This window comes from Chiloscyllium punctatum, chromosome 1 (genome assembly GCF_047496795.1).
Source record: "Chiloscyllium punctatum isolate Juve2018m chromosome 1, sChiPun1.3, whole genome shotgun sequence".
NCBI classification, from domain to species: domain Eukaryota; kingdom Metazoa; phylum Chordata; class Chondrichthyes; order Orectolobiformes; family Hemiscylliidae; genus Chiloscyllium; species Chiloscyllium punctatum.
Genome location: NC_092739.1, coordinates 170,462,799 through 170,490,555, shown reverse-complemented (window position 1 = coordinate 170,490,555; position 27,757 = coordinate 170,462,799). Strand labels below are relative to the sequence as shown.

At 48.0% G+C, this 27,757-nt stretch overlaps 1 protein-coding gene across 2 annotated transcripts in view; it reads right to left on the bottom strand.

Annotated features, from left to right (window-relative positions):
* The window catches only part of LOC140481854 (disintegrin and metalloproteinase domain-containing protein 12-like), a 313,597-nt gene that overhangs the window by 57,667 nt on the left and 228,173 nt on the right, over positions 1-27,757 (bottom strand). For both annotated transcript variants that reach the window (XM_072578423.1, XM_072578414.1), the window contains exons 11-15: positions 23,689-23,831; positions 19,614-19,791; positions 4,156-4,248; positions 3,211-3,406; positions 1,179-1,287 (exon numbers count right to left, since the gene is read on the bottom strand). In XM_072578423.1, coding sequence (XP_072434524.1) covers positions 1,179-1,287; positions 3,211-3,406; positions 4,156-4,248; positions 19,614-19,791; positions 23,689-23,831 — 719 coding nt within the window. The remainder of the gene's footprint in view (positions 1-1,178; positions 1,288-3,210; positions 3,407-4,155; positions 4,249-19,613; positions 19,792-23,688; positions 23,832-27,757) is intronic.

The following is a 27,757-nucleotide window of genomic DNA, read 5'->3' as shown; positions in this document are numbered from 1 at the left end:
TTGGTCTGGCCTTCAGGTGAATCTAGACCCACAGCAATGTGACTGATTCTTACCTGTCCTCTGGGGAATTAGCGGTGGGCAGGAAATGCTGCCCAGCCAGCAACTCCCTCATCCTGTGAATGAATAAAAACAATTTGCCAGCACCCGGCCCATATCCCTCCAAACCCTTCCTATGCATATATCCATCCAGATAACTTTTAAATGCTGTAATTGTACCAGCCTCCACCACATCCTCTGGCAGCTCATTCCATACACATACCACCCTCTGGGTGAAAGGTTTGCCCCTTAGGTCTCCTTTATATCTTTCCCCTCTCACCCTAAACCTATTTCCTCTAGTGCCGGACTCCCTCACCCCAGGGAAAAGACTTTGTCTATTTATCCTATCCATGCCCCTCATAACTTTGTAAACCCCTATAAGGTCACCCTTCAGCTTCCGACACTCCAGGGAAAACAGCCCCAGCCTGTTTAGCCTCTCCCTGTAGCTCAAATCCTCCAACCCTGGCAGCATCCTTGTAAATCTTTTCTGAACTCTTTCAAGTTTCATAACACCTTTCCAATAGGAAGGAGACCAGAATTGCACAAAGTATTCCAACAATGGCCTAACCAATGTCCTGTACCTCCCAACTCCGATACTCAATGCTCTGACTAATAAAGAAAAACACATTAAACACCTTCTTCCCTATCCTCTCTACCTGCAATTCCACTTTCAAGGAGCTATGAACCTGGCTCATCCTGTCTACTCTATTTCTAACCCCTCATGGTTTTGTATACCTCAATCATGTCACCCCTCAACCTTCTCTGTTCCAATATAAACCACCCCAACCTCTCCAATCTCTCCTTGTAGCTACAATTCTCCAGCCCTGGATGCATTATAGAAAACAGCACCAGACTGTGGCAACAAAACACTTTTCACTGTATTATCAAGATAGATGAAACAATAAATAACGTATTAATTCATTCATCAAATCTTCTCTGTACTTTCCCAGACCAATTATCTCCTTCCTATAAGGTGGTGACCAGAGCTGCACACAATACCCCCATTCTAGTCTCATCAATTGTACAATTTATTCAATCAATCAGAATCAGAAACAACATGAAATGCACACATTTTTAATGTTACATTTATGGCTAAAAATATGGCTATTTTAGAATTGCTGGGAATCTTATATGAAACATACTTATTTTGGCATTTGATGTAATCATTATTGTCATTCTTGCCACAGTTTCCAAAGGGGCTTCCTGCATTATTTGTATATAAGTAACATACATCTTCAGCAGATTTTGCACCTGTCAGAAAGAAAGGGAAAGGGAGAGATATATAAACCAGAAGAAAGTCGCCAAACCAGAAACTGCTCTAAACTGTTCACAGTCACACAGACATCTCCCCAGCCCAGCCCAGCCCAGCCTGAGTGAGCAGGGAGATGAGCAGTTACAGACACACAGATGGAGAGACAACAATATTGTTCCAAAGTTCTGATGCAAAAATTACTACCAGAAAAGATTATGTGGACCCATACAAATCGAGTTGAATGTTTTAAACGAGACACTTTTGCTGAGGAAATGCCACTGAATCCAACAGCAAGACTCGGTGTTCAGATGGAGTTGTGCAGACTGGAGAACTCCTGAGAGAGAGAAAACACACACATGGCCCAGTTTCTGTGTGGAATTGCTATTCTGCACTAGAACAGAGACGGAGAGAGACAAATAGATGGATAGAGAGAGAGAGAGAAAGAGAGAAAGAGAGTAAATTTGATCTGATGTGAAGCAACAGCTCATCGTTCCCTCTGTCCTTCTTTGCAATTCCTGTCTGCAATATGGAATTTACCACTTTACTAATTACGGAGGGATCCTTGGGGATTTAATTGAAATCCACCACAGTGTGTCCAGCAAAGGGGGAAATCAGCTCATCATAATGTCTCGAGGAAGACCTCTGCAGTTACCAGAGCAGTTTGTGTGCTCAATAACTCCCTGGAATCAGATCTTCATCTATGATTTATTCACTTTGCATAAGTTTGATAATTGGCCATGGTGTTGAAAAGTATAAAATGGATGCCCAAAATTTAGACAAACAAGGATATTTCAGAGGTGTATGTGGAGGCAATTACAGAGGAAGGAAAATTGAGAGATTTTGTACAGATATGAAAAAGAATGAGAATTTTAAAATGATTGCTTGCTTAACCAGATGCAAATGACCTTGAGATAATAAGATACAGAAACAGAATTAGACCATTCAGCCCACTGAGTTGCTTCTGCCATTCAATCATGGCTGGTTTTTTTATTCATTTGTGGGATGTGGGCATCGCTGGCTGGGCCAGTATTTACCACCCATCTCTAGCTGTCCTCGGGATGGTGGTCATGAGATGCCTTCTTGAATCAACCTTTTGTGAGTTGAGCCACAATGCCCTTAGAGAGGGAATTCCAGGATTTTGACCCAGTCACAGTGAAGGAACGGTGATATATTTCCAAGTCAGGATGGTGAGTGGCTTGGAGGTGAACTTGCAGAGGACGGGTGTTCCCATGTATCTGCTGCCCTTGTCCTTCTAGATGGAAGTGGCTGTGGGTTTGGAAGGTGTTGTCTGAGGATCTTTGGTGAATTTCTGCAGTGCTTCTTGTAGACAGTACACACTGCGGTGGTGGAGGGAGTGGATGTTTGGGGATGTGCTGTCAATTAAGCGGGGGCTGCTTTGTCCTGGATGGTGTCAAGCTTCTTGTGTGTTGTTGGAGCTGCCCCCATCTTCTCATCCCTTTCTAGTCCAGTGACATTTCAAATACATCATTACTTTCCTGTTCTCTCTGCTATGACTCTTGACAATATTATTAACCAATGTAGCTGATTTAAATAACTTCAAAAAAATGCTCATCATGCAAACAGCAGTAAACCCACAAAACAATGCTGGAAACCTAGAGAACACTCATACAGAGAACACTGGAGAAACCCAGCAGGTCTGGCAGCATCTATGCAGACAGAAACATAGATAACTTTTCAGAATTTCATCTTTCATGGTTCTATCGTATTTCTCTCTATCTCCATTTCCTGCTCTGCCTGATGAAGAATGAGCACAAACATTCCCTCCCCCTCGGCACCCATTTTCCCCTTGCACCAAATCTACATATTTCACATTGTATAACAATTCACTTTTGTGGTTTCTCACTCTCTGCTCTCCCATGCTTGCTGTAAGAATAGGGGAGACTCTAATGCTGTGTACTCACCGGGACCCCAGATCTCCTGACACTGTTTATCTGCAGACTGGCAGATACCATCACTGCAGTATAAAGTCCCATTGCTGCATGTGTACCCATTTTTCAGAAACACATTTTCGGGGCAATCAGAGAAATTTCCTGTACAGAACTCCGGCAGGTCACATTCCCCAATCAGCCCTCGGCACATTGTCCCTGCTGGAAGGAACTGGAGAACAAAGACTGCAATGAAATGTGCTGTCATTTTAACAGTACATAATTATTGGGAGTCAGGAGGTACGTTCCTCGTTGCAATATTCTTAGCCTCTGAGTCTAGTTGAATTTCTGATCAATGATAACTTCCCAGGATGTTAAAAGTGGGGGATTCAGTGATAGTAATACCATTGAAAGTCAAGGGCTGGTGGTTAGATTGTCTTTTACTGGAGATGGTCATAACTTGGCATTTGTGTGACAGAAATATCACTTACTACTTGTCAGCCCAAGCCTGGATATTGTCCAGATCTTGTTGTATTAGAACATGGACTGCTTCAGTACCTGAGGAGTTGTGAATGGTACTGAACATTGTGCATTCAGCAGTGAACATCCCACTTCTGACCTTATGGTGGAGGGAAGGTCATTGATGAAGCAGTTGAAGATGGTTGGACCGAGGACACCACCCTGAGGAACTCCAGCAGAGATGTCCTGGAGCTGAGATGACTGACTTCCAACAAGCACAACATCTCCCTATGTGCCAGGTGTGACTCTAACAGACTTGGAGAGTTTGTCCCCTGATACCCATTGATTCCAGCTTTGTTAGGGTCCTTGACACGACGCTCGGTCGAATGCAGCCTTGATGTCAAAGGCATTCCAGTTACCTGCCACTGTATTAACATGACAAGATCATTTCCACCATTACTCCTTGCCCCATATCCCAGCCCCCTCTGTAGAACTGTGGAACATGATGCAGTGAGATCTTACTTGACAGTCTTTGCAGCAGGTACCCGTGGATGGGCACTGTGCCCCAGGTTTAAGTTTACATGTTGAGGGCTCACAGCAGGGGTCGGTACACTCCTGAGGGTAAAACAGAGAGAGTGTGAGAGTGAGAGAGAGAGTGAGAGTGAGAGTAAGAGAGCGAGAGCGATAGAGAGGGTGAGGATGAGGGTGAGATTGCGGGTGAAAGTGAGTGTGAGAGAGTGAGATTGAGAGTGAGAGAGCGAGTGAGGGTGAGAGTGAGGGTGAGAGTGAGGGTGAGAGTGAGGGTGAGAGTGAGGGTGAGAGAGTGAGATTGAGGGTGAAAGTGAGAGAGAGTGAGTGTGAGAGAGAGTGAGAGTGAAAGTGGATGAGGGTGAGAGATAGATTGAGAGTGAGAGAGAGATTGAGAGTGTGTGAGAGAGAGAGTGAGAGTGAGAGTGAGAGCGAGAGAGAGTGAGAGTGAGAGATTGAGAGTGAGAGAGAGATTGTGAGAGAGAGTGGGTGAGAGAGAGTGGGTGAGAGTGAGAGAAAGAGAGAGTGAGAGAAAGAGAGAGAGTGAGAGTGAGAGTGAGTGAGAGAGAGAGTGAGAGAGAGAGTGAGAGAATGAGAAAGTGAGAGCGCGAGAGAGCGAGAGCGAGAGTGAGGATAGCTGTCACTGAGAAGCCACATCCACAAGATGACAGCACATTCACTGACTCAAAGACAAAAGCAGAATACATTGGACCTTCAATGTTGGAAATAAGAAAGTTAGAGGGGCCTCATCAAAGGCATCTGTGGGGTATGAAGGGTCATGGTTTGGTGGACAATATACAAATGTGGATTGAAGACTGTCTGGCTAACAGAAAACAGAGAGTTAGTATAATCAGGTCTGATAGGCAGGAAGGAAGAAGAGAAGTTCTGCCTGGGGTCCTCGCTTAGGACTTAGCCTTTTACAATTTATAGCATGATATAAGTGCGGGGGAAAATACATTGTAGCTAATTTTTTTTTATTCATTTGTGGGACTTGGGCATCACTGGCTGCCCAGATTGATAGCCCATCCCTACTTGCCCTTAAGAAGGTGGGGATGAGCTACCTTCTTGAATTACTGCATTTCACTTACTGTGGGTTGACCCGCAATGTAGGTAGGGATGGAATTCCAGGATTTTCACCCAGTGACTGTTTAGGAACGGCAATATATTTCCAAGTCAGGGTGGTGAGGGGCTTGGAGGGGAACTTGCAGGGGGTGGTATTCCCATGTATCTGCTGCCCTTGTCCTTCTAGATCGAAGTGGTTATGGGTTTGGAAGGTGCTGTTTGAGGATGTTTGGTGATTTTTTGCAGTGCTTCTTGTAGATAACACACACTGCGGCTACTGACCATCAGTGCTGGAGGGATCAAATGTTTGTGGATTTGCTGACAATCAAGCCAGTTGCTTTGTCCTGGATGGTGTCAAGCTTCTTGAGTGTTGTTGGGAGATGAAATTCAATGTGTGAAAATATCAGTTGTTCACTTTAGCAGGGAGAATAAAAAAGCGCATGAACTAAGTGGAGAATGGCTGCAGACTTCTGAGGTGCAGAGAGATTTAGATGGTCCTGATGCATGGTTTACAAAACATTAGCATGTAGATAAAAAACTTAATAAAAATGACTAAGGGTACACATACCACACCTTGCAATGAGAATAATTGAACATAAAGATGAAGATGTTATGCTTCAATGACACAGGGTATTGGAGAGACTCCCGTTGAATACTGCATCTTTATTTAAGAAAGTATTGCAGCAGCTTCCAGGAGGTTTACCACATTGAAACCTGGAATGATTGAAAATGGATTGGATCACCGGGGCTTGTTACCAGTGGAGCTTCAAGGAGTGAGCACACCAGAGAAGATCACGGACCCACTTGATCCCAAGAATTGGGACAGTACTGTGTGTTATTGAAATTGTGGGTGTACTGTACCTCTAAGAGAATTGAAATTACTAGCTAGCGCAGTGTTCTGAACAAGGTAACAATGTAATATTTGGTCAAACAACTAGCTAAGAGCTGTGTTGCCTGGATACAAAAACAAATTCAAATTTGGCCAATCAGTTTAAAGCAAAGCTCAAGATACCAAACTTCAGCCAAGTTTGAATTTGACAATATTAAAACCAATGAAATGATCCATTGTTTTGGGGTATAAGTATCAGACATTTTGAACAGTCAGCCAGAGTAGCAAAGACCACCAACAAAAACAGAACAATACAGACTGCCTGCACAACTGCTCTCTTAAAGGTACCTTTATCTGTCAAAGACCTGGGAAACAGAATCCCTAAGAAGAAGAAAAGAAGACAGAGAAGACAGAGTACCCTTGGCTAAGCTGCCTGGTTTTGAAATATGACTATATTTGTTGGAAATCACAATTGGGATTTTTAATCAGACGAGTGTTGCAGAGGGGAAGGATTGGAAACCAGTGTTGTAGTTCCAGCGCACAGGAGGATGAGAGTAGGGAGGACAGGGACAGGATTTCATGGTCACAGGAGTGTGCTGGCAAACAGCAAGCTGGTTTGAAGTGTGTCTACTTCAACACCACGGTGGGTGGGAAGCACGGTGGCACAGTGGTTAGCACTGCTGCCTCACAGCACCAGAGACCTGGGTTCAATTCCCGCCTCAGGCGACTGACTGTGTGGAGTTTGCACGTTCTCCCCGTGTCTGCGTGGGTTTCCTCCGGGTGCTCCGGTTTCCTCCCACAGTCCAAAGATGTGCAGGTCAGGTGAATTGACTATGCTAAATTGCCCACAGTGTTAGGTGAGGGGTAAATGTAGGGGTATGGGTGGGTTGCGCTTCGGCGGGTCGGTGTGGACTTGTTGGGCCGAAGGGCGAGTTTCCACACTGTAATCTAACCTAAAAATCTAATCTAAAAAAAAAGCATCCGAAATAAGGTAGGGGAGCTTGCAGCATGGATAGGTACCTGGGACTTCGATGTTGTGGTCATTTCGGAGACATGGATAGAGCAGGGTGAGGAATGGATGTTGCAGGTTCCAGGATTTAGATCTTTCATTAAGAATAGGCAAGGTGGTAAAAGAGGGGGAGGTGTGGCATTGTTAGTCAAGGACAGTATAATGGTGGCTGAGGGAACTTTTGACAAGGACTCGTCTACTGAGGTAGTGTGGGCAGAGGTTAGAAACAAGAGAGAGACGTCACACTGCTTGGAGTTTTTATCGGCCTCTGCAGAGTTCCAGGGAGGTGGAAGAGAGGATTGGGATATCGATTCTGGGTAGGAGTGAAAGGAACAGGGTGATCATTATGGGGGCCTTTAACTTCCCCAACATTGACTGGAAATGCTATAACTCCACTATTCTGGATTAGTGGTGATGGAAGAGCACAGCAGTTCAGGCAGCATCCAAGGAGCTTCAAAATCGACATTTCGGGCAAAAGCCCTTCATCAGGAATAAAGGCAGTGAGCCTGAAGGGTGGAGAGATAAGCTAGAGAAGGGTGGGGGTGGGGAGAGAGTAGCATAGAGTACAATGGGTGAGTGGGGGAGGGGATGAAGGTGATAGGTCAAGGAAGAGAGGGTGGAGTGGATAGGTGGAAAAGGAGATAGGCAGGTAGGACAAGTCCGGACAAGTCATGGGGACAGTGCTGAGCTGGAAGTTTGAAACTAGGATGAGGTGGGGGAAGGGGAAATGAGGAAGCTGTTGAAGTCCACATTGGTGCCTTGAGGTTGAAGTGTTCCGAGGCAGAAGATGAGGCGTTCTTCCTCCAGGCGTCTGGTGGTGAGGGAGCAGCGGTGAAGGAGGCCCAGGACCTCCATGTCCTCAGCAGAGTGGGAGGGGGAGTTGAAATGTTGGGCCCCGGGGCGGTGTGGTTGATTGGTGCAGGTGTCTCGGGGATGTTCCCTAAAGCGCTCTGCTAGGAGGCGCCCAGTCTCCCCAATGTAGAGGAGACCGCATCGGGAGCAACGGATACAATAAATGATATTAGTGGATGTGCAAGTAAAACTTTGATGGTTGTGGAAGGCTCCTTTAGGGCCTTGGATAGAGGTGAGGGAGGAGGTGTGGGCACAGGTTTTACAGTTCCTGCGGTGGCAGGGGAAGGTGCCAGAATGGGAGGGTGGGTTGTAGGGGGGTGTGGATCTGACCAGGTAGTCACGGAGGGAACAATCTTTGTGGAAGGTGGAAAGGGGTGGGGAGGGAAATATATCCCTGGTGGTGGGGTCTTTTTGGAGGTGACGGAAATGTCAGCGGATGATTTAGTTTATGCGAAGGTTGGTAGGGTGGAAGGTCAGCACCAGGGGCGTTCTGTCCTTGTTACGGTTGGAGGGGTGGGGTCTGAGGGCGGAGGTGCGGGATGTGGACGAGATGCATTGGAGGGCATCTTTAACCACGTGGGAAGGGAAATTGCGGTCTCTAAAGAAGGAGGCCATCTGGTGTGTTCTGTGGTGGAACTGGTCTTCCTGGGCGCAGATCCGACGGAGGTGGAGGAATTGGGAATACGGGATGGCATTTTTGCAAGAGGTAGGGTGGGAAGAGGTGTAATCCAGGTAGCTGTGGGAGTCGGTGGGTTTGTAAAAAATGTCAGTGTCAAGTCGGTCATCGTTAATGGAGATGGAGAGGTCCAGGAAGGGAAGGGAGGTGTCAGAGATGGTCCAGGTAAATTTAAGGTCAGGGTGGAATGTGTTGGTGAAGTTGATGAATTGCTCAACCCCCTCCCTGGAGCACGAGGTGGCGCCAATGGAGTTATATTTGTAGCGGAGGAAGAGGTGGGGAGTGGTGCCGGTGTAATTACGGAAGATCAACTGCTCTCCGTAGCCAACAAAGAGACAGGCATAGCTGGGGCCCATACGTGTGCCCATGGCTACCCCTTTGGTCTGGAGGAAGTGGGAGGATTCAAAGGTGAAATTGTTAAGGGTGAGGACCAGTTCGGCCAAACGAATGAGAGTGTCAGTGGAAGGGTACTGTTGGGGACGTCTAGAGAGGAAAAAACGGAGGGCTTGGAGGCCCTGGTCATGGCGGATGGAGGTGTAGAGGGATTGGATATCCATGGTGAAGATGAGGCGCTGGGGGCCAGGGAAACGGAAGTCTTGGAGGAGGTGGAGGGCGTGGGTGGTGTCTCGAACGTATGTGGGGAGTTCCTGGACTAGGTGGGATAGGACAGTGTCGAGGTAGGTAGAGATGAGTTCCATGGGGCAGGAGCAAGCTGAGACAATGGGTCGGCCAGGGTGGTCAGGCTTGTGGATCTTGGGAAGGAGGTAGAACCGGGCAGTGCGGGGTTCTCGGACTATGAGGTTGGAAGCTGTGGGTGGGAGATCTCCTGAGGTGATGAGGTTCTGTATGGTCTGGGAGATGATGGTTTGGTGATGGGGGGGTGGGGTCATGGTCGAGAGGGAGTAGGAAGAGGTGTCCTCGAGTTGGCGTTTGGCTTCAACGGTGTAGAGGTCAGTGCGCCAGACTACCACTGCGCCCCCTTTATCCGCTGGCTTGATGGTGAGGTTGGGATTGGAGCAGAGGGATTGGAGGGCTGCGTATTGTGAGGGTGAGAGGTTGGAGTTGGGGAGGGGGGTAGACAGGTTGAGACGGTTAATGTCCCGGCGGCAGTTGGAAATGAAGAGGTCGAGGGCAGGTAATAGGCCAGCGCAGGGTGTCCAGGTGGATGCAGTGTGTTGGAGGTGGGCGAAGGGGTCCTCGGAAGGTGGGCGGGAGTCCTGATTGTGAAAGTAAGCTCGGAGGCGGAGGCGACGGAAGAATTGTTCGATGTCACGGCGTGTATTAAATTCATTGATGCGTGGACGGAGGGGGATGAAGGTGAGTCCTTTGCTGAGGACTGATCATTCGTCCTCAGTGAGGGGAAGGTCTGGGGGGATGGTGAAAACTCGGCAGGGCCGGGAGCTGGGATCTGGTGTGGGTGTAGAGCTGGGAGTGGGGTCGGAACCTGTAACTGGAGTGGGTGTGATGGTGGGGGGAATGGGGGTGGAGGCATGAGCAGGGGTAACTCCAGTATGTCAGATGGATCAGTTTTTGTCCAATGTTTACAGGAGGGTTTCCTGACACAGGATGTCGAAGGGCCGACAAGAGGGGAGGCCACACTGGATCTGGTGCTTGGTAATGACCCAGGCCAGGTGTTTGATTGAGTTGTAGGTGAGCACTTTGGAGAGAGTGACCATAATTCAGTTACGTTTAGTTTAGTGATGGAAAGGAATCGGTACATGCCACAGGTCAAGAGTTATCAATGGGACAAGGGCAATTATAATGTGATTAGGCAGGAATTAGGAGGCATAGAATGGGGTAGCAAAATGTAGGGGATGGGGACAATGGAAATGTGGAGCTGGTTTCAGGAACAGATATTGTGTGTCCTTGATAGGTCTGTCCCTGTCAGGCAGGGAGGAAGTGATAAGGTAAGGGAACCGTGGTTTACTACAGAAATTGTATCTCTTGTTACAAAGAAGAAGGAGGCTCATGTGATGATGAGACAAGATGGTACAGATGAGGCGATGGAGAGTTACAGATCAGTGAGGAAGGATTTAAAGAGAGAGTTAAGAAGAGCAAAGAGAGGACACGAGCAGTCTTTAGCAAATAGAATAAAGGAGAACCCTAAAGCTTTCTATAGGTATGTGAGGAATAAAAGGATGATTAGGATAGGAATAAGGCCAGTCAAAGACAGAAGTGGGAAGCTATGTGTGGACCCTGTCGAGATCGGAGAGATGCTAAACGAATATTTCTCATCAGTGTTCACTCAGGGAAAGGAGAATATTGTGGAGGAGAAGAATGAGGTACGAGATATTAGACGAGAAAGGATCAAGGTTAGTTACAAACAGGTGTTATCAATTCTAGAAGGAGTGAAAGTAGACAAGTCCCCTGGGCCAGATGGGATTTATCCGAGGATTCTCTGGGAAGCTAGGGAGGAGATAACAGAGCCTTTGGCTTTGATCTTTGAGTCATCATTGTCTACAAATTTAGTACCAGAGGACTGGAGGATTGCAAATGTTGTGCCCTTGTTCAAGAAGGGCAGCAGAGATGACCCAGGTAATTATAGACCAGTGAGCCTTACTTCTGTTGTAGGAAAGGGTTTGGAAAGGATTATAAAAGATAGGATTTACAATCATCTAGCAAGCAACAATTTGATTTCAGATAGTCAACATGGTTTCTTCAAAGGTAGATCGTGTCTCACAAACCTCTTTGAGTTTTTTTGTGACCAAGCATGTAGATGAGGGTAGGACAGTTGATGTGGTATACATGGACTTCAATAAAGCTCTTGATTTGTTTCCACATGGTAGGCTGTTGGAGAAAATGCAGAGGCATGGAATTGTGGGTGATTTAGCAGTTTGGATTAGAAACTGGCTTTCTGAAAGAAGGCAGCAAATGGTGATTGATGGAAAATATTCAGCCTGGAGTCCGGTTACTAGTGGTGTGAAACAAGGGTGTGTTTTGGGACCACTTCTCTTTGTCATTTTTATAAATGACTTAAACGCAGACATTGGTGGATGGATTAGTAAATTTGCAGATGACACTAAAGTTGGTGGAGTAGTGGATAGTGTGGAAGAATGTTACAGGTTATAGGGGGACTTGGATAAACTGCAGAATCGGGCTGAGAGGTGGCAAATGGAGTTCAATGCAGCTAAGTGTGAGGTGATTCACTTTGGGAAGAATAACAGGAAGGCAGAGTACTGGGTCAATGGAAAGATTCTTGGTAGTGTGGATGTGCAGAGGGATCTTGGAGTTCATTTACATAGATCCCTGAAAGTTACCACTCAGGTGGATAGTGCTGTAAAGAAGGCATATGGTGTGTTCGGTTTCATTGGTAGGGGGATTCAGTTCCGGAGCTGAGATGTCATGCTGCGACTATACAAAACACTGGTGCGGCCTCACTTGGAATATTGTGTACAGTTCTGGTCGCCATATTTCGGGAAGGATGTGGAAGCATTGGAAAAGGTGCAGGTCTGTTCTCATTGGAGAGAAGGCTAAGAAGGGATTTGATAGGGACATACAAGATAATCAGAGGATTAGATAGGATAGACAGTGAGAGTCTTTTTCCTAGGATGATGATGTCAGCTTGTTCGAGGGGACATAACTAAAAATTGAGGGGTGATAGATTTAAGACAGATGTCAAAGGCAGGTTCTTTACTCACAGAATGGTAAGGGTGTGGAATGCCCTACCTGCTGATGTGGCAAAAGTGAGGACAGCAGATGCTGGAAACCAGATTTTGATCAGTATGGTGCTGGAAAAGGTCAGGCAGCATCCGAGGAGCAGGAAAATCAATGTTTCGGGCAAAAGCCCTTCATCAGGAATAGACACCTTTTGCCCTCAGATACTGCCTGATCTGCTGTGCTTTTCCAGCATCTCTACCTGTCAATGTAGTTAACTCAGCCACATTAGGGAGATTTAAATAATCCTTGGATAAGCACATGGATGATGATGGGATAGTGTAGGGGAACGAGCTGAGAATAGTTCACAGGCCAGAGCAACATTGAGGACTGAAGGGCCTGATCTGCTTTGTATTGTTCTATGTTCTATTAAGTGTATAACTCCTGCTAAGATTTGATTTCCCAAAACACAGCACCTCGCATTTATCTAAATTAAACTCCATCTGCCACTTCTCAGCCCAAGTCAGGGGACAGGTGCTTTAGGTGGGACAGAGGTGGTGGTAGGAGGGGAGGGGGAGATGTATTTCTGATGAAGGTGAGTATCACAGCAATAATCAGAGATGAAATAACTGAAGGATCATCCAGTGAGGCTTTGTGGGTGGAGCTAAGAAATAAGAAGGGGATGGTGATGTTATTGGGGTTGTACTATAGGCCCCCAAATAGTCAGCAGGAATTCGAGGAACAAACCTGCAGGGAGACTGGGGAGACTCCCAGGAGCTATAGGGTTGTCATAGTCGGGGATTTTCATTTTCTGAACATTAGACTGGGACTGCCAGAGTGTTAAGGGCTTAGATGGGGTGGAATGTGTTAAGTGTGTTCAGGAAAGTTCCCTCAAGCAGTATGCAGAGGGTCCCACTCAGGAGGGGGTAAAACTCAACCTCCTCTTGGGAAATGGGGCAGGACAGGTGACGGAGGTGACAGTGGGGGAGCACTGTGGGAGCAGTGACCATAGTTCTATTAAATTTAGAATAGTTATAGACAGGGACAAAACTGGTCCACAGGTTCAAGTTCTAAACTGGGGGAAGGTGAACATTGATGGAATTAGACAGGAGCTTGTAGGGTTTGACTGGAGTAGATTGTTTGGAGGCAAAGGGACCTCCAGCAAGTGGGAGGCCTTCAAAAGTGAGATAGCTAGAGTTCAAGGTCGATCTGTTCCTGTGAGGGTCAAGGGCAGGGTTGGCAGGAACAGGGAACCCTGGATGACAAGAGATATTGAGGCTTTGAGGAGGCGTGGTTCAGGTAGAGGCAGCTGGGATCAAGGGAATCCCTGGAGGTGTACAGTGAATACAGGAGTTTACTGAAGAAGGGAGAAAAGAGGGCATGACATAGCTTTGGCTGAGAAGATTAGGGTGTATCCAAAGAGGTTATTTAATTATATTAAAGGAAAAAGAATATGTAGAGAGAGACTAGGACCCCCAAGGACATGTACGTGTAGAACCACAGGAGATGGGCGTAGTCCTTAATGAATATCTCTCCTCTGTGCTTACTGTAGAGAAAGACATGAAGACCTAGGAACTTGGGGAAGTTCGTGGTCACATTTTGGGGCCAGTCCACATCACAGTAGAGCTGGTGTTGGATGTGTTACAATGTATAAAGGTGGATAACTCTTCTGGTCCTGAACAGATATATCCAAGAACACTGTCAGAGGCTGGAGAAGAAATTGCAAGGGCCCTGTCTGATATATTTGCATTATCGTTAGCCATGGGTGAGGTCCCGGAAGACTGGAGGGTAGTGAATGTTGTGCCCTTACTCAAGAAGGGCTGCAAAGGAAACCCTGGGAATGATAGAGCAGTAAGCTTAACATCTGTGGTAGAGAAGTTACTTTAGAAGATTCTGAGGGATAAGATACACATGCATTTGGAGAGACAGGGTTTGATTTGGAGCAGTCAGCGTGGCTTTATGGGTGGGAGATCATGCCTCACAAATTTATTAGCATTCTTTAACAAAATGACCTGGAAGGTGGATGAGTGCATGAGGGCAAACACAGTCTATATGGATTTCAGGAAGGCCTTTGATAAGGTTCCACATGGTAGACTGCTGTGGAAGGTGAGATCACTTGGAATCCAGGGGGAGCTGGCAAATTCGATACACAATTGGCTTGATGGGAGGAAGCAGAGGGTAATAGTGGAAGGATGCTTGATGGACTGGAGGCCTGTGACTAGGGGAGTGTCTCAGGGGTAGGTGCTGGGCCCATTATATCATTGCTTTGGATGGGAATATACAAGACATGATGAGTAAGTTTGCGGATGATACTAAAATAGGCGGTAGCATGGACAGGGAGGAAGGTTCTCAGAAATTGATCAGCTGAGGAAGTGGGCAGAGAAATAGCTAATGGAGTTTAATCTAGATAAGCGTGAGATCTTGCATTTTGGAAAGTCAAATCAAGGTAGAAGTTTCATGGTGAATGGCTGGGCCTTAAGGAGTGTAGTGGAACAGAGGGATCTTGGAGTTCAGGTGCACGGTTTTCTGAGAGTGGAGTCCCAGGGAGACAGAGCAGTAAAGAAGGCTTTTGGTACACTGGCCTTCATCAGTCAGAGCATTGAGTATAGAAGTTGGGGAGTTATGTTGCAGTTGTACGGGATGTTGGTGAGGCAGCACTTGGAGTATTGTGTTCAGTTTTGGTCACCTTGCTATTGGAAGGATGTTATTAAACTGGAAACAGTGCAAAAGAAATTTACAAGGCTGTTGCCAGGACCGAAGGGTCTGAGTTATAGGGAGGTGCTGGAGACACTATGACTTTTTTCTGGTGTGCACAGGAGACTGAGGGGGGACCTTATTGAGGTGTATAAGATCATGAGAGTCATGGATAGAGTGTGATGAGGCTGCTACTTTCACAAGGTGATGTTGTCTTTGGTTTCTCTCAGAGGGGTCATTAACACAGACACTCCGAAAAGTCTAGGTTTGATGGGTTGTCGGCCAATTTCGTTATACTGCCTCAGGCAAAAGGCTTTCAAGTTTTTTTAAAAAAAAACATGAACAACAAAAACCTGTTCTCCCAGCTCAGCTTACCTCTGATTTGGTTTGGTTTTGGAGTTTAGCAGTCCAAAACTAAACTGTTTTGTTTAGTTGTTCAGAAGCAGTTGGTCAAAGAAACAGCTCGATAGAAGAAAGTGTTCCATGCTGAATGTCTCTGCCTTCTCTCTCCCTTCTGTAAGACCATGTGTTGGATGTTACCTTTTGTGCCAAGGAGGTGTTTATGGGGATTGTTGGAGGAATTTGGAATAGCATCATTAAGTTGGGATATTCTATTGGGTTTTTGGATAGGTTAAGATTTGGAGACGCTGGTGTGGGACTGGGGTGTACAATGTTAAAAATCACACAACATCAGGACTATAATGTGGTGTTGTGTGATTTTTAACTGAATAGGTTAAGTTATTCTACATTCTGCTCTTTTTTGTTTGTGTTTCATTCGATAATATTACAAATAAATTCTGGTTTGTTTAAAACGAAGTGGTTTGGGCTAGCTGCATCCCTCCTGGGAATATCCATTGTACATCCTTCTTAGGACACCTGGCAAAACGAGGGTCTGGGCTACTTTCATGAGTTGTTTTGTGGGATCTGGCCTGGTCCATAACAAGGGTGAATATACTCCGTCTTTTTCCCAGGGTTGGGAAATCGAGATCTGGAGGGCATCAGGTTAAGGTTCAAGGGGAAAGAATAAAAAGGAACCTGACAGGTAACTTTTTCACACAGAAGATAGTACACATATGGAGGTTAGTGTGGATAAGGATGGTGGGGGGGGGGAATGTCACTGTGATCCCCTCCCTCCGGGGTAAGGATGGTGGGGGGGGGGGGGGGGGTGGGGAGTGTCACTGTGACCCCCTCCCCCTGGGGTAAGGATGGTGGGTGGGTGGGTGGGGAATGTCACTGTGACCCCGTTCCCCTGGGGTAAGGATGGTGGGGGGAATGTCACTGTGACCCCCTCCCCCCGGGGTAAGGATGGTGGGGGGAATGTCACTGTGACCCCCCTCCCCCGGGGTAAGGATGGTGGGGGGAATGTCACTGTGACCCCCTCCCCCCGGGGTAAGGATGGTGGGGGGGTGGGTGGGGAGTGTCACTGTGACCCCCCTCCCCCGGGGTAAGGATGGTGGGGGGAATGTCACTGTGACCCCCTCCCCCCGGGGTAAGGATGGTAGGGGGGTGGGTGGGGAATGTCACTGTGACCCCCTCCCCCCGGGGTAGGGATGGTGGGGGGGGTGGGTAGGGAGTGTCACTGTGACCCCCCTCCCCCGGGGTAAGGATGGTGGGGGGAATGTCACTGTGACCCCCCTCCCCCGGGGTAAGGATGGTGGGGGGAATGTCACTGTGACCCCCCCTCCCCCGGGGTAAGGATGGTGGGGGGGTGGGGGGGGGAGTGTCACTGTGACCCCCCCTCCCCCGGGGTAAGGATGGTGGGGGGAATGTCACTGTGACCCCCCTCCCCCCAGGGTAAGGATGGTGGGGGGGGGGTGGGGTGGGGAGTGTCACTGTGACCCCCCTCCCCCGGGGTAAGGATGGTGGGGGGGAATGTCACTGTGACCCCCCTCCCCCGGGGTAAGGATGGTGGGGGGGGGGGGGGTGGGGAGTGTCACTGTGACCCCCTCCCCCTGGGTTAAGGATGGTGGGTGGCGGAAGTGTCACTGTGACACCCCCCGGGGTAAGGATGGTGGGTGGGGGAGAGTGTCACTGTGACCCCCTCCCCCTCCCAGGGTAAAGATTGTGGGTGGGGGGGGGGGGAATGGGGAGTGTCACTGTGACTCACTCCCTCCTCCCCCCGGGGTAAGGATGGTGGTGGGGTGGGGGGGGTGGGGGGGAGGTGGGGAAGTGTTACTTTGCCCCCCTGCCCCTGGGTAAGGGTGGTGGGTGGTTGTGTGGAGTGTCACTGTGACCCCCCCTCCCCCCTCCCCCGGGGTAAGGATGGTGGGGGGCTGGGGTTGGGGAGTGACTGCGTGAGTTTTGCGAAGATTTGTAGCTGAGGTTGAGATTCTAGATATAGTCTTGCTCGCTTAGCTGGAAGGTTCATTTCCTGATGTTTCCATAACATCTTCAGTGGGCCTCAGGCGAAGCACTGGATATGATTCCTGCTTTCTATAGATAGGTTTGGGTTTCTTTGGGCTGGTGATATTATTTCCTGTGGTGAAGTCACTTCCTGTTATTTTTCTCATTGTGTGGTAGATGGGGTCTAACTCGATGTGTTTGTTGATAGAGTTCCGGTTGGAATGCCGTGCTTTTAGGAATTCCTGTGCGTGTCTCTGTTTGGCTTGTCCCAGGACAGATGTGTTGTCCCAGTTGAAGTGGGACTGCGTTAGAACATTATTTCAACGAGCTACCACACACTGCAGCACAGAGGAACTACACAGAGCAGAGGAAAATCACCTATACTGTGTATTCAAAAAGAATGGGTACCCAATGAACACAGTTTGCCGATTTCCCAACAACAAACCCAAACAAGCAGACAAAACACATCCAGAAACCCTAGCCACTCTCCCCTACATCAAAGACATCTCAGAAATGACTGCCAGACTACTCAGACCCCTTTACATCATCGTAGCCCACAAACCCACCAACACATTTAAACAACAGCTTTAACATTGTACACCCCAGTCCCACACCGGCGTCTCCAAATCTTAACCTATCCAAAAACCCAATAGAATATCCCAACTTAATGATGCTATTCCAAATTCCTCCAACAATCCCTATAAACACCTCCTTGGCACAAAAGGTAACATCCAACACATGGTCTTACAGAAGGGAGAGAGAAGGCAGAGACATTCAGCATGGAACACTTTCTTCTATCGAGCTGTTTCTTTGAACAACTTGAAGACCCTATACAGACAACAAGAAAAACTAATGTCAAGGACTGTAACAAACACTACATTGGATAAACAGGCAGAAAACTAGCCACCAGGGTACACCACAGGAAATGACATCACCAACCCAAAAAACCCAAACATATAAATAGAAAGCAGGAATCATATACAGTGCTCGCCTGAGGATGTTACCTAGTAGAGTGACGAAACGTCTGGAAAAGAACCTTCCAGCTCAGCGAGCAAACCTACATCTGAAAGTGCGATTTCTCCCCACCACCATCCCCACTCTTTCCCTGGATAAAGTTGCAATCAGTGAGAGGTGGCAGAGGTATTTGGGGGCTATGGAGTGGGGTCGGAGTTATGGGAGTTTGATGGTTAATAAATGCAGCTGGAATATGCCAGGGAATTTCAAGTTGCTATTCCCCTCCCTATCATAGAGAATCATGGGTGTGTGTGTGTGTATGTGGGTGCGTGGGTGCGTGTGGGTATGTGTGTGTGTGGGGGCGTATGTGTGCATGTGAGGGTGTGTGCGCGCGCATGTGGGGGGATATGTGTGCGCGTGTGTTGCTGTGTGTGTGGGGGTATGTGCGCAGGTGTGTGTGTGGGGGTATGTGCGTGTGTGTGTGGGTATGTGTGTATGTGGGTATGTGTGGGTGTGTGTGCGCGTGCGTGGGTGTGTGCATGTATATGTGTGTGGGTACATGTGCATGTGCGTGTGTGTGTGGGTGTGTGTGCATATACGTGTGGGTACGCGTGTGTGGGTATGTTTGCGTGTACATGTCGGTATGTGTGTGTGGTTATGGGTACGTGCATGTGCGTGTGGGTGTGTGTGGGTATGTGTGCATGTATGTGTGGGTATGTATGCGTGTGCATGTGTGTGGGTATGTATGTGTTTGCATGTGTGTGGGTATGTCTGCGTGTGCTTGTGTATGTATGCATGTGCGTGTGGGTGGGTATGTGTGTGTGCGCATGTGTGTGTGGGTATATGTGCATGTGTTCGTGTGCATGTGTGTGTGGGTGTGTGTGGGTATGAATGCATATGTGGATATGTGTGCGTGTGGGTGTGTATGGGTATGTGTGCGTGTGCATGTGTGTGGGTAAGTAAGGGTGTGTGTGGGTGTGTGTGCGTGTGTGGGTATGTGTGCGTGTGTGGGTATGTGTGCGTGTGTGGGTATGTGTACGTGTGCGTGCATCCTAACCACACATCCCCCTCACCCCCACCATCCTTACCCCGGGAGGGGCACAGTCACACCCCAACCCCTACCCCCCACCCCCATCATCCTTACCTCGGGGGGGTGGGGCACAGTCACACTGCACCCCACCCTCCCCAACCCTGCCATCCTTACCCCGGGATGGTGGGGGCAGTCACACTGCACCCCCCCACCCCCACCAACCTTACCCCGGGGGGAGGGGGGGGAGGGGGGTGGGGGCAGGGGGGTGGGGGCACAGTCACATTCCCACCCCCACCATCCTTACCCCGGGGGAGTGGGGGCACAGTCACACTGCCCCCCACCATGCTTACCCCGGGGGGGGGTCCACAGTCACACTCGCTCCCGCCCCCCCCCCCCCCATTATCCTTACCGCAGGGGGTCCACAGTCACAGTCCTCGCCTCTGTCCAGGTACAGGTTCCCACACTGGGGAGGGGACAGCACCTGGTCTGGATCCGGGAGGTTAAACAGACACGGGCCGAATCCCTGGTTAAACGCTTGCTCCAAATCCTCGCGGCTGCAGCTACTAAACATCCTCGGCAAATTCAACCTGAGCCAACCAACAGGAGACACGGTGAAGACAGGCACATACTGGCACACACCCAGCCAGACACTGGCACACACACTGGCACACACAGAGGTGGGAACAGTCACCTGCCCTTTTCCCAAAAAACCCTCAAAACGGACTCAATACAAACAACCAGATAACTCCCTCCCCCCCACACTCTCAGACAGAACATCCCAGACCCTAACCCCTCGAGTGACCCTCCCCCTCCCCGCCCCCCCCACACTCTCAGACAGAACATCCCAGACCCTAACCCCTCGAGTGACCCTCCCCCTCACCCACACTGTCAGACAGAACATCCCAGACCCTAACCGCTCGAGTGACCCTCCCCCTCCCCCACCCCCCACACTCTCAGACAGAACATCCCAGACCCTAACCCCTCGAGTGACCCTCCCCCTCCCCCCACACTCTCAGACAGAACATCCCAGACCTTAACCCCTCGAGTGACCCTCCCCCTCCCTGCCCCCCACACTCTCAGATAGAACATCCCAGACCCTAACCCCACAAGTGTCCCTCCCCCTCCCCCCACACTGTCAGACAGAACATCCCAGACCCTAACCCCTCGAGTGACCCTCCCCCTCCCCCTCCCCCCACACTGTCAGACAGAACATCCCAGACCCTAACCCCTCGAGTGACCCTCCCCCTCCCCGCCCCCCCACACTCTCAGACAGAACATCCCAGACCCTAACCCCTCGAGTGACCCTCCCCCTCCCCGCCCCCCCCCCACACTCTCAGACAGAACATCCCAGACCCTAACCCCTCGAGTGACCCTCCCCCTCACCCACACTGTCAGACAGAACATCCCAGACCCTAACCGCTCGAGTGACCCTCCCCCTCCCCCCACACTCTCAGACAGAACATCCCAGACCTTAACCCCTCGAGTGACCCTCCCCCTCCCTGCCCCCCACACTCTCAGACAGAACATCCCAGACCCTAACCCCACAAGTGTCCCTCCCCCTCCCCCCACACTGTCAGACAGTACATCTCAAACCCTAAACCGTCAAGTGACCCTCCCCCTCCCCCCACACTCTGACAGAACATCCCAGACCCTAACCCCTAGAATGAACCTCTCCTTCCCCCCACACTTTCAGACAGTACATCCCAGACTCTAACCCCTTGAGTGACCCTCCCCCTCCCCCTCCCCCTCCCCCACACACTCAGACAGTGCCCACTGGGATGGTACTTGGGATTTCGATGTTGTGGCCCTTTCGGAGGTGTGTCTGGAGACATGGATAGAGCAGGGACCGGAATGGTTGTCACAGGTTACAGGACTAAGATGTTTCACTAAGAACAGAGAAGGTGGTAAAAGAGGAGGGGATGTGGCAATGTTCGTCAAGGACAGTATTACAGTGGCAGAAAGGATTCGTCTCCTGATGTAGCATGGGCTGAGATTAGAAACAGGAAAGGAGAGGTCATTCTGTTCGGAGTTTTCTATAGGTCTCTTAATTCTTCCAGAGATGCAGAGGAAAGGATGGCAAGGATGACCTTCGATAGGATCGGTAACAGGGTCGTTGTTATGGGGAACTTTAACTTTCCAAATATTGACGAGGAATACTCTAGTTCAAGTACTTTAGATGGGTCAGGTTTTGTCCAATGTGTGTAGGAGGGTTTCCTGACCCAGTATGTAGACAGGCCAACAAGGGGCGAGGCCACATTGGATTTGGTATTGTGAACCTGGCCAGGCATTAGATTTGGAGGTAGGTGAGCACTTTGGTGACAGTGACCACAATTCAATTATGTTTACTTTTGGCGATGGAAAGGGATAGGTATATACCGCAGGGCAAGAGTTATAGCTGAGGGACAGGCAATTATGATGCAATTCGGCAAGATTTAGGATGTAAGGATAGGGAAGGAAACTGCAGGGGATGGACACAATGTAGAGCTTATTCAAGGAACAGCCTAAATAAGTATGTACCTGTCAGGCAGAGAGGAAGTGGTCGAGCGAGGGAGACATGGTTTACTAAAGAACTTGAAACTGTTGACAAGAGGAAGAAGAAGGCTTATCTTAGGATGAGGCATGAAGGCTCAGTTCGGGCGCTTGAGAGTTACAGTTCAGTCAGGAAACACCTGAAGAGAAAGTCAAGAAGAGCCAGGAGGGTACATGAGAAGTTGTTGACAGCTAGGATCAAGGAAAATTGAGATATGTTGACCAAGTAGACCCATATGGCAAACCCCTCAGTAAAATAACAGGGTGGACTAGCCATTCAGATACAGAACTGGCTTGTAGGCAGGAGACAGAGGGTGGTGGTGGAGGGGTGTTTAGAGTCATAGAGTCAGAGAGATGTACTGCATGGAAACAGACCCTTCGGTCCAACCCATCCATGTCAATCAGATATTCCAACCCAATCTAGTCCCACCTGCCAGCGCCTGGCCCATATCCCTCCAAACCCTTCCTATTCGTATACCCATCCAAATGCCTCTTAACTGTTGCAATTGTACCAACCTCCACCACATCCTCTGACAGCTCATTCCAGACACGTACCACCCTCTGTGAGAAAAAGTTGCCCCTTAGGTCTCTTTTATATCTTTCCCCTCTCACCCTAAACCTATGCCCTCTAGTTCTGGACTCCCCCACCCCAGGGAAAAGACTTTGTCTATTAATCCTATCCATGCCCCTCATAATTTTATAAACCTCTATAAGGTCACCCCTCAGCCTCCGACACTCCAGGGAAAACAGCCCCAGCCTGTTCAGCCTCTCCCTATTGCTCAAGTCCTCCAACCCGGGCAACATCTTTGGAAATCTTTTCTGAACCCTTTCAAGTTTCACAACATCTTTCCGATAGGAAGGAGACCAGAATTGCACGCAATATTCCAACAGTGGCCTAACCAATGTCATGTACAGCCGCAACATGACCTCCCAACTCCTGTACTCAGTACTCTGACCAATAAAGGAAAGCATACCAAACGCCTTCTTCACTATCCTATCTACCTGCGACTCCACTTTCAAGGAGCTATGAGCCTGTACTCCAAGGTGTCTCCCTAGGACCTTACCATTAAGTGTATAAGTCCTGCTAAGATTTGCTTTCCCAAAATGCAGCACCTCACATTTATCTGAATTAAACTCCATCTGCCACTTCTCAGCCCATTGGCCCATCTGGTCCAGATCCTGTTGTAATCTGAGGTAACCCTCTTCGCTGTCCACTCAACCTCCAATTTTGGTGTCATCTGCAAACTTACTAACTGTACCTCTTATGCTCGCATCCAAATCATTTATGTAAATGAGAAAAAGAGGGCCCAGCACCGATCCTTGTGGCACTCCACTGGTCACAGGCCTCCAGTCTGAAAAACAACCCTCCACCACCACCTGGATCAGCCACACCCCTATTGAATGACACTGCCAACCTTCTGAGCTGCTCATGCTCTGACTTGCTGTTCTTCAGGAGGATCTTTCACCTCGTGTCTTTGCTTAAGGACACATCCAAACAATTTCACCTTGTTTCAAGGAACACCTGCAATTTAAGATAGCATTTTTCCTCTTCTCTCAGCCCTATATTACTAACAGGGAGGTTGGTGCTTGGTGTTAGATGCTTCTGTGTGTGTGCAAGAGTGAGAGAGAGAGAGAGAGAGAGAGAGAGGGAAAGAGGGAGAACGAGAAGTAGAGAGAGGGAGAGAGAAAGGGAGGGAGGGCAGAAGGAGGGGAAAGACTGACGGGGAAAGAAAGATAGAGAGAGAGGGAGTGAGAAAGGGAGAGAGAGAGAGGAAGGCAGGAGGGAGAGGGAGGGTAGGGAAAGAGAAAGAAGGGGGTGAGAGAGTGAGACAGAATGCGAGAGAGAGAGAGAGAGATAGAGAAAGAGAGAGAGATATAGATAGATAGATAGAGAGAGATCTAGATCGATAGAGAGAAAGATGCCCCAATATCAGTCACAGTGTGACGTTCCTCACCCGACAGCCTCTTCCATTATACAGCCACCATCCACATCTGGGCAGTTACACTGGCGGTCTTCTGTGTCATGTGACAATCCGAGATTGTGCCCAATCTCATGGGCGAGTGTCACAGCGAGGTGCAAGAAACTTGACCCTCTGTCCTAAAAGGGAAGGAACAGAAGGACAACGGTGATGATCACATTCCCAGCTCAGCCTCCAACACCAAGAGTGAATAATAGGACAGGTATGTGAACGCTGATAAACCAGCTGACTGTGGTACATCTCCTCTCACATACTCTCACCAATATGAAGCAGCGAGCAGTGGGGAGAATGGGAGCTATGGCCAAGCACAGCACGGTCTCAAGCTCCACTCCTCAATCTAACACTGAGACACATCTGGCCACACAAACCCCCATGGTGGGGACATGGTCAGGCTCATACTCACAGTGCACAAACCGCACCCAAACCTCACATATTCAAACACACACAGGTACTCATATACTCACACACACACACAGGTACTCATATACTCACACACACACACAGGTACTCATATACTCACACACACACACACACACACACACACACGTACTCATATACTCACACACACACAAACACGTACTCATATACTCACACACACACACAGGTACTCATATACTCACACACACACACAGGTACTCATATACTCAAACACACACACACACACACAGGTACTCATATACTCTCACACACACACACACAAACACGTACTCATATACTCACACACACACACAGGTACTCATATACTCACACACACACACACAAACACGTACTCATATACTCACACACACACACAGGTACTCATATACTCACACACACACACACACAAACACGTACTCATATACTCACACACACACACAGGTACTCATATACTCACACACACACACACAAACACGTACTCATATACTCACACACACACACAGGTACTCATATACTCACACACACACAAACACGTACTCATATACTCACACACACACACAGGTACTCATATACTCACACACACACACTCACACACAAACACGTACTCATATACTCACACACACACATACTCATATACTCACACACACACGCGCGTACTCATATACTCACACACACAAACACGTACTCATATACTCATGCACACACAGGTACTCATATACTCACACACACACACACACGTACTCATATACTCACACACACACACGTACTCATATACTCACACACACACAAACACGTACTCATATACTCACAGACACACAAACACGTACTCATATACTCACACACACACAAACACGTACTCATATACTCACACACACACAAACACATACGCATATACTCACACACACACACCCAGGTACTCATATACTCACACACACACATACACAAACAGGTACTCATATACTCACACACACACGTACTCATATACTCACACACACACACACGTACTCATATACTCACACACACAAATTTTCACACACACACACGTACTCATATACTCACACACACACAGGTACTCAAATACTCACACATTCACACACACACACCCAGGTACTCATATACTCACACACACACATACACAAACAGGTACTCATATACTCACACACATACACACACACACGTACTCATATACTCACACACACACACACACGTACTCATATATTCACACACACACACATACTCATATACTCACACACACACACGCGTACTCATATACTCACACACACACAAACACACACGTACTCATATACTCTCACACACACACACAGGTACTCATATACTCTCACACACACACACAGGTACTCATATACTCACACACACACAAACACGTACTCATATACTCACACACACACACACACGTACTCATATACTCACACACGCACACAGGTACTCATATACTCACGCACACACAGGTACTCATATACTCACACACACACACACACACACACACGTACTCATATACTCTCACACACACACACAGGTACTCATATACTCTCACACACACACACAGGTACTCATATACTCACACACACACACACAAACACGTACTCATATACTCACACACACACACACGTACTCATATACTCACACACACACACACAAACACGTACTCATATACTCACACACACACACACGTACTCATATACTCACACACACACAGGTACTCATATACTCTCACACACACAGGTACTCATATACTCTCACACACACACACACAAACACGTACTCATACTCACACACACACACACACGTACTCATATACTGACACACACACGTACTCATATATTCACACACACACATACTCATATACTCACACACACACACGCGTACTCATATACTCACACACACAAACACGTACTCATATACTCACGCACACACAGGTACTCATATATTCACACACACACACATGTACTCATATACTCACACACACACACGTACTCATATACTCACACACACAAACACGTACTCATATACTCACACACACACACACACACACACACACACACACACACACAAGTACTCATATACTCACACACACACACACGTACTCATATACTCACACACACACACGTACTCATGTACTCACACACACGCGTACTCATATACACTCACACACATTCACACACACACAGGTACTCATAAACTCACACACACATTCACACATACACACACAGGTACTCAAATATACACACACACACACACACCTCCTCATATACTCATGTACACACACATTCACACAGGTACTCATATACTCACACACAGGTACTCTCATACACACAAATTCACACACACACAGGTACTCATGTACTCACGCACACACACACGTACTCATATACTCACACACACACACACACACACACGTACTCATATACTCACACACACACAGGTACTCATATACTCACACACACACACACACGTACTCATATACTCACACACACACACACACACGTACTCATATACTCACACACACACACACGTACTCATATACTCACACACACACACACACACGTACTCATACTCACACACACACACACACGTACTCATATACTGACACACACACGTACTCATATACTCACACACACACAGGTACTCATATACTCACACACACACACACGTACTCATATACTCACACACACACACACGTACTCATATACTCACACACACACAGGTACTCATATACTCACACACACACGTACTCATATACTCACACACACACGTTCTCATATACTCATATACTCACACACACACACACGTACTCATATACTCACACACACACACACACACACGTACTCATATACTCACACACACACACGTACTCATATACTCACACACACACACACGTACTCATATACTCACACACACACACACGCACTCATATACTCACACACACACACACGCACACGTACTCATATACTCACACACACACACACACGTACTCATATACTCACACACACACACACACTCACACACACGTACTCATATACTCACACACACACAGGTACTCATATACTCACACACACACACACGTACTCATGTACTCACACACACACACACACACACACGTACTCATATACTCACACACAGACAGGTACTCATATACTCACACACACACACACACACACACACACACACACACACACGTACTCATATACTCACACACACACACGTACTCATATACTCACACACACACACACACGTACTCATATACTCACACACACACACACAGGTACTCAAATACACACACACAGGTACTCATATACTCACACACACACAGACATTCAGACACAGGTACTCAAATACACTCACATATATTCACACACACACAGGTACACATATATACACACACAGGTACTCATATACTCACACACACACAGACATTCAGACACAGGTACTCATATACACTCACATATATTCACACACACACAGGTACACATATATACACACACAGGTACTCATATACTTACACAGGTACTCATATACACTCACACATTCACACACAAACAGGTAATCATATACTCTCACACACACACAGATATTCAGACACAGGTACTCATATACACACACACACAGG